Source organism: Manduca sexta, chromosome 24 (genome assembly GCF_014839805.1).
Source record: "Manduca sexta isolate Smith_Timp_Sample1 chromosome 24, JHU_Msex_v1.0, whole genome shotgun sequence".
Classification (NCBI taxonomy): Eukaryota; Metazoa; Arthropoda; class Insecta; order Lepidoptera; family Sphingidae; genus Manduca; species Manduca sexta.
The window spans coordinates 5,623,830-5,642,277 of NC_051138.1; the positions used below are offsets into that span (position 1 = coordinate 5,623,830).

The 18,448-nt window shown below is 35.8% G+C and overlaps 1 protein-coding gene across 1 annotated transcript in view; it reads right to left on the bottom strand.

Moving 5' to 3' along the window:
- Nucleotides 1-18,448, bottom strand: part of LOC115440448 (dachshund homolog 2) — a 157,572-nt gene that overhangs the window by 17,256 nt on the left and 121,868 nt on the right. The window contains 3 exon segments of the mRNA XM_030164756.2: nt 2,312-2,371; nt 2,374-2,517; nt 3,559-3,705. Coding sequence (XP_030020616.2) covers nt 2,312-2,371; nt 2,374-2,517; nt 3,559-3,705 — 351 coding nt within the window.

Sequence of the window (18,448 nt, forward strand, 5' to 3'; positions counted from 1 at the left end):
AAGAAAAAAAAAAATAACTGTTCGGAATATCACTGCACTTTGCACTTACGGGTGTTAGAGCAAGACGAAAAATTGCAACTGTCTTTGTCACTCAGAGGTGCGGCCGTAGTCACTGTACTTATACGATCGTGGATGACTGACACCAATTGCAACCTTATCACTCACTTTTTAGATATTAGTATTGACTGTACTAATTACGATTGAGCGGAGTAATTAAGATGTAAAATTTGCGTACGTCTGATCAAGTTCACGGATAGTGGACGAATCTTGCTCTTCAGACTTCGTAAATTTAAATGTGGAGAATATGTCATACCCCTCAGATCCAATAAGATTTACTAATAGACTGGACTGAACACTTTTATCTTCCTTGCCGACGCCGGATGCCTTCAAAAATACTTTGAATTGTTTAAGCCATTTTCGCCATGCATCAGCCCTTTTGGCTGGACCACCTTCCAATATTAATTCAATTGGGGGCCTCGCGTGTTCCATAATATTTGCTTTTCGTTCGCACAACGACTTACACGACACTAGTGCAACCACGAATCCAACTGTACTACAATAATAATTATGAATTATATTTAAAGCACACCGCTGCCACCATGAAGTAAGCAAACACACGGATGGTCTGTTGAGAACTGGTTTATTATTTTATTTGCCTCGAACAGTATTAATTACAACTACCCGCTTCTTAATAATATCTATAACCATTACAGTATCAATTGTGTATGTTTAGTTCAAATCAATAGATATTTTATGATTACTCGTAAAATGTTTTTCGCAGTTCTGTACGCGTAAGTTCGTTCGCGGAATGAAGAATAGCCAATATATGAAAATACGTCACTCAATTATTATTAGTAAAAATATGATCAAAACTGAGACGATTAAAGAAATTAGAGTGCCAAAATAAACAAACAAAAAGTGAGCTTTATAATGTTATTGCAAATTTAGCGTGTTATGTGATTTAGGAATCAATTTGTAGTCGTTTGATCTTTTCATTAATTATAATAATTTTATTAGTGGATTATTTACCCTAATCGACTGCTTTCGTGGCGTAGTTGTATTACATGCACAATACGACTCAATTCTGAGGCGCCAAAGTGATATTGGGTTTTTCTATTCATTATCACTCAGGAGGAATTTGTGCCCGATATGGTCATAGGCTCGTCCCTATCACATCATGAGACAGAACACACATGCCGAAAAGTGTGTGCCCTAGTTGCGGCTCTGCTTACACCTTTGGGGATAGGGCACGATGGATGTTTGTTTTGTTTGTTTTATTATTTATGTATATACTACAGATATTTAACACGATTTACATCTCATTAACTCGTGTTCTATAATCGTCAATATTTTATTTAAGCAATACGTGTGTTTGTTTTCAATACAAAAGCAACAGAACAAACTCATTGCTGTATCCGCGTGCCCCAAATTCTCAATACGCGCGGTATGCAATATGATGAGGTATAATTCATTCCATTGAATTTTTTTCGTCTTTTATAAAGCCCTTTTTCATTGAATGTAAAACATATGTGTGTTTGTACACACAAATATTCGGCAACAGGAATTCAATCATGAAAAATGAATGTATCAATTTTATTTATAGACGTAATGCGAACATTTCAATGCATTTCAATATCAAGTAATCATATTTAGAATAAAATATTGTGATTTATTACAATTACCATTAATTTTAATTTGATTAAGTTCCGCATGGAACTAATTCGTATTCAAGATTGCGATTATAAACTTATCGGTGATTATTCATTTTGTAATTGCGTTTTGAAATATTGTACGTAAAAGGTATTCATAGGATTTATTTATGTTTGATTTGTAATAATTATGCTTAGCCATTACAGTGTATAATTTAATCTAAAGCTCGTTGCGGAATAACGACATATTATTATAATTTATAAACATAACGCAAATAATTATATAATATTAATACGATTTTTATTATTAAATATTAATGAAATAGTTTTTAAAACACACTGGGCTTTGCGTCTTAGTTTACGTGCTAACTAAAGAGCTTGATATTAACGGAATAATCTCATCATATTGTCTTATAGCGACTACTGGCTGTCGAGGTGGACTTCAAACCTCTAAATTTTATTTGTATCTCACGTCCGAAGTACTAACTGGTAAAGTAATAGATATGATTAATCAATGTGCAAACGCTATGACTAATTGTACAGTCCTTCTAAAATGATAGGGGCTTCTAAAGCTGTTGCTTCTGGTTTACTTCGGCAAAATAAGTTATCGGAAGATAGTCATTGACAATCGTCATCTTGATCCGAATGATTAAGCAACTCACCAGAGTAGTTCTGCCAGAAGGCGGCACCGCCGCTCATGATGTCGACCGGCGGCGGGGGTAGTTCCACTGCGGCTTGTCCGGGGTGCGCGGCGGCTCGCGCTGGAAGGGAGGGGAGGCGGCTGGCGGCTCCGCACTCGGCGGCTTGCTCTCCGAACCGTTCTCGCGCTCGTGCCGCCCTTGTTCTTGCGCTGCCGGTGTCAGATTCTCTGCATAGACATTTACTCAGTTACCATGCTGATACTAATCATTCAAATTACTTTTTACATATAGAACTGACTACATGATCAATTTAATAAGTAATTTCTGCATAATATTACGTTAGGAATTACGTCAACCTGATGAAACTTATTTACATTAAAGTAATTTAATCAATCGACACGTTGTAAAATTGCGAGCTTTAGATCGTCTTATAATAGCTGCATTAATCAATCAAACAAACAGCCAATAGACGTAGCAAACAATGATTATGCAAGAGAATCAAGTCGAATGCGTGTTAGTTCAGCAATGAACCCCCGTTTCAAATGGCCTGCGAAACGATTTCCTGACACGGAGATTAGTACAAGGCTTCACCGTGCGCCCACCCTTCTTACGTCACGCACTCCATATGAACTTAACAAGCGATAAAATTACAAATCAACTATCGAGAAGCGACCCTAAACACGACTATTAGAGTACAACTTTCTAGATGCGGCCGTGCGAGCGGAGTTTTCGCGTACAGATAGTTTGACAGACGGCAGGTTAACATGTCAAGTGCACATACACTTCACGTCGAAACTTGTTGAATGGTCCGGGTGCCATTGACAATTTGACATATTCAAGACGTTGCAAAGGATGAAATTAATCGTTTTAACTGACTTTGAATGCAATCAAAACTTTGTCGAGTGCTTATTGACGAATGTTTAATGGCTATAGTAGTCTCGCTGCTAGTAGCAATAATTACAGTTGGTATCGGTTATGATTCAAATTAATATGGTTTTTTATTGATTAAATTTATAATATAAATTTTATTGAAGATTAGAAGACTTGATCTTTGATAGGTAATGTTGTGATCACTATCATCGTGTCTTTAATAATTAAATATACTTCATTAATTATAATCTTTGAAACAGTTCAAACTTTTATTTAAATTATTGCCATCAGTACGAAACTCTACCACACTTTAAGAATCAAACGCAACCTCAACGGAGAAAAAACATCATCCTTTTATCTTGAGTACTCTGTAATCTATAATAAGTGGTCATACGTACCAGTTACAATTCTGAGTATTTCTGCAGGAGCTCCGGACTGCTTGAGCGCTTCTTCTATCTTTTGTCGTCGCTTTAGTTCCATGTCGAGTTGTTCTTGAATCATTTGTCTTTGTTTCCTTTCTTTCTTTAGCCGCTTTTGGTACATCACTGTAAAAAAACATATATTTTAATAAAAACAAATCGATAATTCGTTGCCTAACTATTACAAGGCCCTAAGTATTTTTTTATTTATGTTGGAAAAGATTTAAAACGTCATGTAGGTACAAATTTTAATAATCCATGGTTCTTCCTTTATTTATGTTTCGGTATTATTGAGCATTTCAACTAAAAAAGACAAAATCATGTGATACCTAATTCAATTTTCGCTAAAAAAAAATAACATAGAACCTTGTAACAATGAACCAGCAACTTGTCAAGACTCGTAATATAGTAAGATATGTGAGAAAATTATAACTCCGAACCATAAGAAATCTGGGTATTATAAACATTTACTGAAGAACATACAGGATGTATAACATCTGTTCTAATATAATTGAACATTAATATTAATAGAAGAAGGCGAAACAGCTCAGTCGTACCGTATCGAAGCAACAATTACTTCGCATACCGCACGCGGAGCAAAACAAAACTCAGACTAAATCAACGGTTTTGCTTTTGCCTCGAACGCCATACTTCTCTCCACCTGCATAATAACCGTACCGTGCACACACGTGAGGAACTGTTTCACGCGCTATCTCTCTCCTTCTTATGACATATAATAACATCGATAATATGTCAAAATGTTCGATTCGTCCGCGACGTTGCTCACGTAGCGTTTTTCGTTTTGGTATTTCTTCGTCAATAAATCGCTCCATCGTCCACGCATCGATAACGTTAATTTCTCTCTCTTTCGTGGAGCACGGCACTATTCCTATCTTTTTCCCTCTGGAGTTCGATTGACGAATGATTGAGTCGGCATACGTGTTGATAAATGCAGTGTACAGGCCCTGCCTTCGATAGGGCAGAGGGGCGGCATCACTAACATCGCGGAGAAAGATATAAAAATTGATATTTCCACTGATTTCACAGCTTATAAAAATAGTTTTACTGCAGCGTAGAGATATCGTTGATTAAGTTGGTTCCCAGCTTTATATCACCATTTATATTTATCCGTGTAGTTTAATGGAAATGTGCTTGAATAATGTTATATTTAAGCGTCACAACGCTTCAAATAAAAACATGATATAATTTTGCAATGCTCGATAAAAGAAGTACGGAAAATATAAATAGTTTGATATAGTTACGCGACTACTTTTTACCGGACATTCCCGTGCCTAAACCAAAAAGTGGATATAATAAAGAAACTATTTGACTTAAATTCTTATGGTATTTAAAATTTTATAATTAATATCACTGAGGGAGAACTTAGATATTAAATGTTATTGATGTTTAAAACTGGGTCATTTGAAAAGATTAACAAATTTATCGACGGGTCTTGAAACAGATTTTTATATTTAAAAACCTTTATTATTTGGTTATTTATAACCCCTTTTTATTGTGTTTTAGTACAACAGCTTATATAGCTGGATAAACCGTCCTGTATCATTTTATTTGACATCTTGCGCATGACTAAAATTGTAAACAATCTCAAGTCACAGTCCATTAATGTTACAAGCTCAGGACTAATTCAAAGTTAACAAGTTCAAGAGAAATGTTCTGTAAAAACAAAAGGAATGCATGTTTTCTCATTAAAGATTTGCTAGTTGGTAATTAATGTTGTTGCTAATGAAACGGGCGAGGTTCACTAGAGATCGACTCCTACGCATCATTTGTCATGGTACGACCTTCGACATGGCGCACTAATAATGTACGGATACCAACATTGCCCTCTTGTTTCATTTTATTAATGTTATTGTATTGCAGCAGCTAGTTTTAAGGCGGTTTTCTATGATTGCCGGAATTATATCGCTTTTGAATATTGCATAATTACATATTGCTGTTGGATTGTTACCTTATATGCTTGACACAACGTATAGCGACTGCTGTACCAACATATTGGTGGCGAAAAATCTGCTATAGTGGCTTGTTCCAAACTCTGAAGATGCACTCAATTAGTAAGCTCGGCCGACATATATAATCACAGATGGTAAAAAAAATAATAAAATGGCTTACTCAGATATATAACTTAACGAATTCTAATAGAGGGTGTTTTTTTTAATCAAATGTCTTTTAGCTTTTTCAGTCCGAATAGACACATTTAAGTCGATAATATGTCGAAGAGATAGAATTGCACAGTAGCAATGTCAAATCGACGCGACACACTTTTTAAAGTATATTGCATTAACTATTTAACTTTGTTTTTACGACCAGCCGCCTGCCTCACGACAATACCCTCTGGGCATAATAATAAAATAGAAAGTAATTAATGTAAATTAATCGAAATATTTTAAAACATAAACCTGTCGCGCAGTTTAATTATATGTATCGTTATAATTCACAATATATTTACATGAGCGTACATAATTGCCTCGCTTACAAAATTAGGATGGTAAGGTCCTTTTTCAGTGAATTTCTCGTCAATACAAAGGTCTGCGTCCACAGATCCGTTCAGTGGAAAATTAGTCGGACCATCGAGTCCGAGTATTGATTCGGTTTAACACCTCTGAAAAACAGCTTTGCACCCGACTGAAGATTATTTTTAGTCCTTTTCATCTTACTTTTCCTGTTAATTAACGCGTAAACGTTTCATTAATTATGTTTGGACATAACCTTTTTTGACGAAACCTCAAAGGTAAGCTAGCTTGTGTCGAAGTCTGATTTCCAATGTCAAATTCTATTAGAAGCCACCGAAGCCAAAATGTCAATCAACGTCTGCCCACGCATAATCCAGCGGTAGGACCTCTGTCGGCGTCTATTGTTTCTACGAGTCAATATTTGTCTATAGATGTTCGGCCCCGCTTTTTGCTCAATAATCCGGCCCATTGCTTCCTCATTCATAAGTTCGTAGCGCACGATGAATCGTAATAATCTTAAATCGGTTTTCATTTGGACTGACTGTTCAAAGAGTTTTGATCCCTGTTGCCGCCTTTTGTGCGCGATGACAGTTCTAATTCAATGTACTTCAATCGATTTTATAATGTTAATCGTTCTTTTGTTTTCTGTTTAGATATCTGTTAGCGTCGATTGTTATAAGTGAGATAAAGGATGTCAATTAATATGATTTTATTGTGGTATATTTCTAGTTATTTAATAGCACAGAGTACTCTACAATATTGCGAATATGAATGCCTTTGGAATAATGAATAGTGTGGTTTAAATCATAATAGTTATTTACGCGTGTTATAAGCCCCTATGAACACAAAAATGCCCTTTGAGCAGGATAGCAAGTATAAGTATATTATACGACGCAAAATCCGACCGACAATCAGTGGTTAAATTTATTATCTGTAAACGAAGCCTAATATATAAAACATTGAATAACATTCGATGTCTTTGTTCAAAATAGATCAACAATAAAATGAGGATTAAGAGAAGGAAACAAAGCGTGTGATATGAAGCGAAACAATTTGATGACCGAGCGTATGAATAAAAACGAACCACCAAAATATTGAAGGAATCCGTTCAAAGGGGAAAAAATGCAATAAAAAGCCGAGCCCGATACAGAATGAGAGTGTGGTTAAAAAGCAACGAACGAATATGGTTGCGAACATCCGTTGCAGACAAAACTTGGGCTACTTGACTATGCAAATTATATTTGCGGACCGCCGCGGCTGAGACCCGATCTCCGACATTTCGTTTCACTTTTACGTATATAACGTGTATTCTTTTCATATTTTCATCCGATTTCCCTCCCCTCGTTCATTTTGTTCCGTTTTAAAAGTCGCGGAACAATGGTGCTTTCCGCGGGGCTTAGTCGCCGCGAGCCGTTTTCTGGACGCGGCTTCCTTTTCTTATTATTATACGTATCTCTTTATATCTATCGAGTTTTCTTTTCTTTAATACTTTTTAACTCATAAATGGCTGATACGGTCCCCTAGGGTTTGTTGCTCGAATAACATGTAAATGAGTCGTTGCCGGTACAAATTCAAATTGGAATCTTTGTTATTCTGTAATTTAGAAATCCGGTTTGTGTACAAGCTCCGTAATCTACATTGCGAATATAACTTTATACATATTTTACATTAATATAGTCCTCCAGTTCATAATTTGGTTAATGATCTGGAAAAAATATGAAAGGAACCAAGCTTAATATTGAAATGCCTAAAACTTTTATCTGGTTATGTAGGTAGGCAATGTTAGCAATAATAGTGAGTTATCTACTTCGACCGCGGAGTCTATTGGCACTATTGTCAACAAGTATGTACGGTAACCCTCCGCGGATACGGATGTGTTAATGCTTTATGGCTCTCTTTCCTTACCTTTCTTTTATATATATCATATAAAAATAAGTAATGTATTTTATTTATATACTTTTTTTAAAACAATTTTTTATCAAATGGTAAAATGATCATGACAAAAATTATCATTATTTTTTGTTTTCTGTTCATCAACACAACGCATTGCTACTATTCTAAGAGACATATTATGTGCATAGCTGAAAGCAACTCCTTAATTACAAGAAAGCCTCTCGATAGTTGTCCCTATGGTGCAATACGACGTAAATAAGAATCGACATTTATGGCGGAGTGGCACCCTCGCACTCGCACCCGAACCATTTAGATAAGTCTTTTTATAGTTCTTTATTGAAAATAAATTGCCCAGAATAAAATCAGACACAGTCGGAATGGTTTTCCGATAGATGTGTATGAAATAATGTCTTGGAGATAAGATGTGACAGTTATCAAAAACCTATGTTTATTGACGGCTGTAAATGATATTCTAAACGCCCTTCTCGCCTATCACCTTTGCTACGCTACCATTTCACCACATATAAATACTATTAGTTAAATAAAAGACAATCAAATATGAAGCTCACAATATCAAATAAACTCCCAAATAAATAGTAATTAATGAGTACTGCCTACATTAGTTGTGTAATACCTGGCAAACAACGTTTACATTGTAAAATAGGCCCTATGAGTAATAGATGGATTTTGCATTCTTACTCTTCTATATAAGTACGTAGGTTCCTGTCAATATTCTTTTTATCTTTAATTAAAGAGCATAATGGCTTAGCATTAATTAATTAAGAAGCAATATGGATACAAATAAACCAACACACTGTTATAGTAAATCTCGATAGCGCAACCATTTAACCATATATCATGTTTGCACGAAATAGATTACTGCATGTTGGTAGTAGAATATAGATGGCGTGTATAGCAACAATATAACTATTTTATGTAGAATTTGGTAACAAACGATGCAGCTGGTTACCTTGAATTGCTAAGAAGGTAGAAAGCTACATCGGTAGACGGAACGTGATTTTTTGAGCTTCGCATAATCTTATTGATATAAATATTTGGAAGAACAACAAAATTTTTGATATTACGCGAGTTTTTACAGGAGAGAAAATGGTTTCCGATTCACTAATGTCTAGCCAAAATTGGGTAATAAGTAGTGAGTGTTACATTTACTCTAATTTTAATTTTCTTTTTACTGTTTTATTTAACACTATTATTAGAGAAAAAATAATTGATTTTATATGCTTATTTATTCTAGTAATGTTTGAAGCTTTAATCCAAGTCTAGAAATAATTTCACCGAATACCGGGAAATCTCTACACAGGTGCAAAAACGGTTAAAATTCACATTTATGTTAACGTATTAAGAATTCTATTATAAAACACCATGCGAAATAATCGTGGTTAATTAATAATGGCTATTTTTCCTCTTAATACATAAACAGTTCACTAAACGAATTTTATCAATTTATCTAATGGACACGTTAACAACCGTGTATCTGTTTTCACGTTTTATTTTGCCTCCACCGTCATTTATGTGCGGGTGTGGTTTGCGATAAAAAAATCCTCCAAATTGTGCGGATTATTGTATTTGTCAGATGTGCGGGGGATTTAACTTATGGGCTGTGAATGACCTTTGTAGATAAACATTATTCAGAAACCGTCCGCTACAGTTACCATAACGTTAACTTTTACACGACATTCCATTATATTTTTAACTTACAAAATATCAATAAAGGTGTACGAGGAACGTTTTTTTTATGATAAAAAGAAAAAAGATCGCAAGCACTTTTATCAAACCGATCAAAGGGCCGGTCGGACATTCCGACTTCTTACGACGTTAGTAAAAAAATACAATCTCTCTTTATAGTTACCATTCCACTGGTTATTATATCCGTATCGATACGGACGAACTTACGGACCGTGAAATGTTCGATTCTTGATATTTCCAGCCCCCGGCATTGTTCCGACAATTTCGACACTTACAGCTTTAATAATTCTAATAAAAATATTCCCGGTTGACCTAAACAGTGAGTGAATTCATTCATTTATTATTTCAATTTAATAAATATACATTAATGACTGTAGGTAACTGATTTTAATGGTGTAATGTACGCAATACATCATTTTAATAACAATCTACCCTTACACTAATAAGTTATTTAAATTTAACCCTAAACTTCCAATGAGACTATGACTAAGAATACGTCCAACACTTTTTTTATTGTCTCTATTATGGAGATGTTTCATTGTCCGCTTGTTTTTTGGCTGACTAGAGACTTCGTTTCTTATAATTATCCCAATCCTTTGTCCGATCACTTTAAACTGACTAAATTTGACTAAAATTGTTTATTTATATTAAAGCCAACTCAATTCCAAGTGTTCGTTTTCCTTCTGCATAACAAATGTAAAAATCTAACCAATCGAGTTTCGTTTCTTTTTTGTCATTGACAAGGTAAATAACCTAACTATTATAATAAAGGAAACTATTTATGATTTCAAAGCGAATCGTGCTTATTCTGAATAAATACTTCCACAGGTGTCAATCAAAGCACAATAAAGTTAAATTTAAATTCGTCTATTACAATCACGTACATACAAACATACAAACGAGCATTCTGTGAGTGAGACGTAAAGCGTTAACATCTAAACATGGCATTAATGTAAGTCGTGACTATAAAATATTTGGAGCGGCCGAGTCGTGGCGCCGAGCACAATCTAAGCCCAGAATATCATCGCCTCGGATTGACAATTGAGGTGACGACATACCATTCTATTATAAAATTATCGATCGGTATGTTTGTTTCTTAAAAAATACTGTTTCGATCGCGACTGGGTCACAACATCGGTACGTAACTCGATACACATCGAGCGAACCTAACCCGCTCGGACAGATGAAATAAAAAGGAATCGATTCTTAGTAAAAAACCGATGCACTCCGGGATCGAATGCTATATTATTTTCGTTGAAATGGCTCACCGGGCCATGCTTCCTGCGACATCAGTGTGGTCGTAAGGTGACACCGCATATTAATATGGCTGAATTAATAATATTGTAGATATCCGCTGGCAGGGCTCAAAATCGCGTGCAAACACGTCAGCCTGTGACTCGTGAGGTTTCTCTACTTATTTTTGAAAATTATATATACTCTTACAAGGTGGATTTAAATAAACAAATCCAGGCTTGATTTTTATTTTACTTGAAATGTTTTAAGTTTTATGAATACTGTTATTTTTTTATGTTTAGTACATAATAAAAACATTATTGAGACGTTATGTATAAAATAATTTAAAAAACGACGACATCAATATTTAATACTGACCATAGTCAACCGCAAGTTATTTCTATGTATGAAATTGTTCACGAAGACTCAATTTGACTTGTAAACAGTTTCATTTCTCTGTTAACACACTCTACCATAACAAACTATCAAAATACAACCGTAATGATAAACAAACAGGCTATCAAAAATGTCCAATAACAGTGTGACTATCAATATTTATGTCAATTTGTTATTGCAACGAGCGACGTTCCAGATTGGAGAATATTAACGCTATCAACACAATTTATGGCGACAGCGAATAAATAATTTGGATAAATTAATAGATTCATTTTATTAATTAACAAAGAACGTCTCACGAACTCAGCGCATAAAACATTGTTTATAGCTCCTCCAGCTTTCGTTTTATAAAATATAAAACACTGGCGCAGGTAGACAAAACGCAACAAATATTGACAATAGATGATTGCACTCCGTCCAGCGAAAGATCCCCTTAGCAAACTGCGAATTAAAATGGGGACGAGAAAAATTAATCCTAATGCGATTTTAATGAAGCCGAAATGAACGAATGCCATAATGAATTGTTAAGCCGCAGGGTTATTCGTTTCGTATCACTAAAAATAGAAAGAATAAGCCTGCTCTGTATTATAAGTGAAAATTCACCAAAAGAATTTAACATCATATTAATTTTAAAGCCACTTATTTGTGCTGTAGACGGAACATGATATTACCTAAACTAGAGCGATGAAAATGTATCGAAGTGAGGGAAGATAAAATGCAATAATAATTAAGGCTCAGCTTTGTGCAAAGACGCACGCCTTAACATTGAGTATAAAGCACACCAGCGCTGAAAATGTACACCTGAAGTCTGTGCTCGCTTTTGCATTAACGAATGCGGAAGCGGCGTTGTGCATACAGGCCGCGTTGCACCCCGGCTCACCCCCCGCGCCCCCACAGGATACTGCCCGCCCTGTCGCACCCTCCACTTGGGAGAGCGAGCCTCTCGCTCCGACCAAACGCCTCCAGCTGCAAAGCATGTCCCACCCGTGCGTTCATTACCTCCACGCGGCGGCGGCGACCAACAATTCAAGTTTGCTTTCCGCCACACAATCTACGCTACCAGACAGACTACACTGCTCCATACACTGGCCACTCGAATAATAAAGATGCAGAAATTAACCCGTCCGCACTGAAAAAGAGGAAACTAAGTGAAGCTATCTCGAGTTGAATGGAGGTAATGTAACGCGAACACTCGTACGGCGAATGAAAGAAACTCATACGAATAACGCTGAGCATGTTGAAACAGAGGGTAAATGTCAACTGCGGAATAAAAACAGTCAACAGATAAATGCAAACGATAAACACACGCGCCGACTGAAAAGGCAACACGTGAATGCGACTGTTTGCTCTTCAAACAACGATAAAACATATTTTTAAAAGCTGCATTGTATGTGTATACACGGCTCGCGATGAAGATTCGGTACGTACGAGAGATCGATAAAGTTTCTGCACTAAATTTGGTTCAGCCCATAAAATATTCAATTACGCATAAGTACACATTTACTAAGGCTAACAACGACCACACGGCACCCCCATTAAAGACGCCTAAGGGCCATTTAATCGGTCAGTGGATGTAAATTCGCCAGCCCCAAAACAAATATCCCAAAACTAATAAGGAAACGAAATATGTAAATCGTCTGCCATATTGTTTCACAAGTGAAATCTTCCTTTAATCTTATAACAAATCCGCGTCCAAATGGCCGGTCCGGAGTGAATTTGAATATAAGAGGGTTGAGTCGAGGGTCAGGCAGGTTGTTCCGCAGCCTTGTTGCGGTGAGGAAGGAGCAAATGTATGCAAGACACGCACGGACGAGATAGCGCCCGTAATGTTGTCCTATGCACATATTGCATCAAATTAGTTGTCGACTTGTAAACAACGAGGAGGAAAGTAAGGCCGCTAAGACGTCGGCGGTGGGTAGTTTGCATGGATATGAGAACGGCAATATGGGGGTCCGCAGCTGCTGGCTGTACTCATTAAGATGTTTTATGATCGGCCCACCGGACCGTGTTGCCAATTTAAGATATTTCTATGCGGGACGGCGCCACGTTAGTTTGGCTTCCGATTAGGGTATTAAAGTGGTCCTTTAAGGTATTAGTGTAATAATTGCGGTACCCATTATGCGGTGCGCATTGTCCAAATATTCCCCATGCGACGCACAGGGGTAGAGCCAATCGTGACTTAATGTGCGTTGGAATTTACGCGACACAAATGAATTCCACATATACGGCACTCGGAACAAAAGAGTTGAGCAATAAAATCCAGTAGCAGTGGAAAAAGACAAAGTTCAAACAAATTTGGTACGATCCGTCGCGCACCTATTTCCCGCCAGCAAGTAAATCAAAGGGTGTTGAAACTTTACACCCACTTAATTCGGACACAGTAATAAAGCGTTCGAACTTCACCGACTCTGGACATCAAATGGGTTGCCCCTTCTCGAATTTTGTTCAGGTGAAAATTAAAAGTTTAGCTTTGTTATCGTACGTAAGCCGCCGATGCGGTTAATTGGGAAACATTACTATTATTATTACACTTTGTAAAGTGACGTGCGAAGATTTGTAAAGTAAAAATTGTAAAATTGCAATTAAATATTTTAAGTTATTAAATACAAATGTGTTGTTATTTCACATATCTTTGTTATTTATAAGAGTTGTAAAGTTCAATAAAAAAAATTAAAAATGCAAATCAATATTTTAAGTTATTAAATATAAACAGAATATTGTTATTTCTTACATCTCAGCTATTATAAGTGATGTAAAGTTTAGTCTAACATTGAAATTACACTAGCAGAAATCGTACAAACTATATGGAGCTATCAAACAAGCGTCTAGCGCACTGCGCACACAAGTTTCTTTTACAACTGAAGCTCGCTATTTCCTGTTAATTTCTGAACACTATCGTCTTACTGTTTGGATTAATAGAAAACATACAAGCATTTTTCTTTGTTATAAGTAGTTTGAAGCAAATATACAGACGTTCGAAGTTAATAAAAGAATAATTTTAAATAAAAAATAGAAAATAATATTAGTTTTAGAACTCAAGGGACATTGTTTCATCGTCGCCAATACATAATAAATCAATAAATACAAGTTGTAACTTTGTGCTGACTAGTAAACTATTTAACGCAAACTTGATACCGGTCAGTTCACTCCTCCGGTCACCCGGGATGAATAATTGTAGCCCACTTCATAGACTTTGAAATATAAAACTTGGGCTCAATTGAGCCCCTTGTTCTTATTGAAATCTGAAGAAAGGGGAGTGTGGTGTACACCGTATACGACAGTCCGTCTGGGTATGTTTCTATAGGTGATCCTACCTAGGTTGTGTCAGCGGTGAGCTTGTATTGCTCTGTTCGGATTTTAAAGTATGTGGTAAGGTTGTGATTACTAGTAATTATAAACATAATGTCAGGATGTACCACAATGCATTTTTTTGCTACTACTTTCAATTAGGTGTTTATACTACTGACGTATTTCTTACGTCATGTACTATTTAAAAAAATGTTTCAATATCAGATGATATATATAATAACTCTGTTTTTGAATTGCTAATATTGTGTAAAAACGACCTGTCGTAATTGGTGAAATGAAATAATTTTTATAAAACTAGTTTTCGCTCGCGATTCCGCCCGCGTGAAACAGTTTTTTCGGGATGAAAGTCTCGCTTTATATTTTACTGGGATAAAAAGTAACCTATAGCATTCAGGAGTAACGTATCTTCCTATAAGTATTTTTTTTTAAATGTGTTTAATGCTTCCTGAGATTCGCGCGTTATAACGTAACGCAATATAAACAAAAAGTAGAAAATCTCATTACAAAACATACTAATTATATATATACATATGAAAATAAAATTAACAAGATATATAGTCGAGTGTGGGCGGTTATTAAATAATTTATTGACTACAAACTATTCGAGAGGGGTTCTGTACAAATGGCCCGCTAAGATACTGAGAACTCTTGTTATGGAATATTGCTAACGTAAACTTTGCCCATGAAACTTAAATGGATTCGCACAGCTATATTGCGAGCGTGAACAGATTTAAACTATCTTTCAAATTTATTTTCCGTCTTAGAGGCGAATGCAAATATTGTTCTCGAATTATTCGCTGAGGAATATTTTATCTTTGTAGTGATATTATTTGCTCTTCAGTGTTTTAAGTTTTTGGATTTTATAGTAAATAATACCGCTAAGTAGTTTTTTCGATTATTATAACCGTTATTTTATTTCTTGTCTCTTTCACTCAAAGTTAGGAAGAACGAAAAGCCGCATGATCAATTTACAGCAAAACATAAAGCTTTATTTACACTTTATCAAAACAATAAAATAGCAACGCGGCCCTGATTGAGTTTGCACCGAACCTTTTATAGCTTTCAATGTACATTTCGTCCTGTCAGTTGCAAATTACACGGGCTGCCCATTCACGCTCAAAAATCACTCTCAATTGAGTCAAGTGGGACAAAATAAAAGGTGAATTCATCATAGGGGTGCGAACCGGCACCCCCTATCGGGAAACCAGGGCGGAAAACGTATGTCCGCTCCATTTGTAAACACTAACAGGTGCTGCCCGCTTTTGACAGTTTATTAAATTAACTGGCCGCACCATTGTTACTGATCGGAACATCAAAGAAATATAATCAATAATTGTGACCTTAGACGCTTCTTATTTGTTTATATGTTATACGAATAAATTATGTAATTAGCACACCAGGCCTTATTGCCAACAGGACAAATTTAATTAAGTTCAAAATTAATTAAACATCGTTCATTGATATGATGTTTTTTTTTTCAAATTTCACGTAATATCACTGGTGACCATAAAATACAAGTCCATTGGCACCGCTGGTCACATAAGGTCCGCACTGTGAAATTATAAATGTCCACGGACGGTTTTCAATTTCAGTGGACATCATTTGATTACGTCGGGTAATGTAAACGCGCACGCATATCGCAAGGGCAGGACATAATTCGTTTTGGCTGAAATATTGTCTGTCGTCCGGAAAAAATAATATTGCAAGCTCGTATCATTTTTCAATTTGAAAATGTAAATAAAGACTGAATAGAATCTAATAAACATTTAAGTACCGCTATTTATCGCCAGCCGTATTACGGCTCATTGATGGGCTCTGAGCATTTCAAATAAACAGTTAACGTTAGTAATAGAATCTTAGCAATAACAAGTCGAACAAGATAAACAAGCAAATGAATTTACTATAAAAACCAATAAGTCGATAAACCGAGCGGGGATTATGGCGTAAAAGTCTGTTTTCTGCCGAATGAGAGAATAAACCGAATCATCTTTTACACTCCGACGGCTCAACACGCGAAAACAAGATTCATTTTATTGGCCGGCCGTCAGATTGAATGCGATTTTTTAAATTAGTTTTTTAAACTAGTTCAGGAATGATTGATATGTAATCTAGTTACTTGTTCATAAAAAGATCGCTTGTCAGATTAGCGTTGCGGAAAGTAAAGCTTAATAAAGTGCCACGTAATAACACAGGATGTCTATTTTTGTATAATAAAGAGAATATGATATAAGCAGCAACATTAATACGATATCCTGCAATCAATTCAGTGTACGGCTTCATCGACGTCTGTTACTCGTGTGTGGTCGCGCAGTAAAACAAAGATTTTAATGATCGTACTCTGGCAACGTAAACAATTTATTAATCCACAATCGACATCGTTACAATCGACAGACACATTCGATTCATCGATACATCGAATCGACTAGTATCTGTTTGCACGGCTCGATTTTTAATTGCCTTTTCGTTGTACACAGCCGTCGCATATTTAGCATTGATTCGATCAATTGAACACTGCTTTAATAACTGGGTATGAAAGATGTTTGCCATGTTCATATTTCAATTAATAAGAAATGTTAGTAACTTTAGATCGCTAAGTTATGTGTTCGAATTGTAAAAGGTGTACGGAATCAAATAAGTAGTTGGTGATTGATGTATGACCAAACTATTGTTGAACCACAAACCTTAATGACTTTTGTCTTCCATAAAACTTATTAATAGCCTAAATTATTCAATGAATTTATTTATTCTCTCAATGTTGTACTTATATCTAAGGTAATTTAAAAACCAACTAGGCAAAATTGGTTTAAAATTCACCGCGGGCCGGGGTAGTGAGTAAAATTTGAGATCAATAAGCGATTTCCCCGAGACACCGGATGCGGTCCGTTGGGCACAAGTTCAATTATTATTGAATTTCCTATGTCCCCAGTGAGAGCTACACCATGCATATTGAGAAAACCTTACAGTGTAGAGATTCCCTTTAAGTAACAAATTAATTTACTTACTAACATTGCACATAAATAAAAAACATTTTTATATGTTTAAACAATAATTAACTGTAAATCAATAGACGATTTAACGTCTCCCAACAAAATTAACCCCTATAGAAGAAAATTCATTAAACAAACTTTTCTCCTTAGAGTCCGTAGCTTCTTGTTTTTGTTTGTTTCTATAATTAAAAAGCCACTTTGTCGCCTCCGTTTGCCACTTTATACATTTGCATACAGTTTATTTATAGAGTACTAAAGCTATTAATTTTGTTGGTATTTTATGTATGAAGTGTGTAATTGCCCATTGATACGACAGTCCGCCATCAGTTAGCATTTGGTCAGGGCTAGTGCACACTGTAGGAGGCACACGGGTGGGCACATTACCTTCGCCCGGTGGCCGGCTGTCTCATTCTAGTGTCGCCAGTCGCCAATCGCCAGTTTTGAACGGAGTTCTAACTCCCAACCGTCTGGCGCTAACACGCAACTCCGGCTCAGTAGTTCATACGCTCCGATGGGCAATTTGTAAATTGTGGCTTAAAATTTAGTAAATTTGTTTGTTTGTTATCTCCCCTCATAACTTATTTATGTATGAAAAATGTGAACATAACTACAATACAGACATACTATTGTATAATTCATACATTGAGATAAGACAGAAGACAAAGAAAAAATTAAATCGCTAGAAAGCTGTTTATACAGGTACACATAAATTAGCGAAGGAAACAATCGTAAACAGCCGTGATTACTGTAATTATAGAACAACGAGTGCAGCGTGTGATTACAGTTATTAAATCAATTGACACATGATGCGTGAAGTCGATAGTATCGAAATTGATATTATGATCGTGGCAAACGCAACACGACTGCATTGCC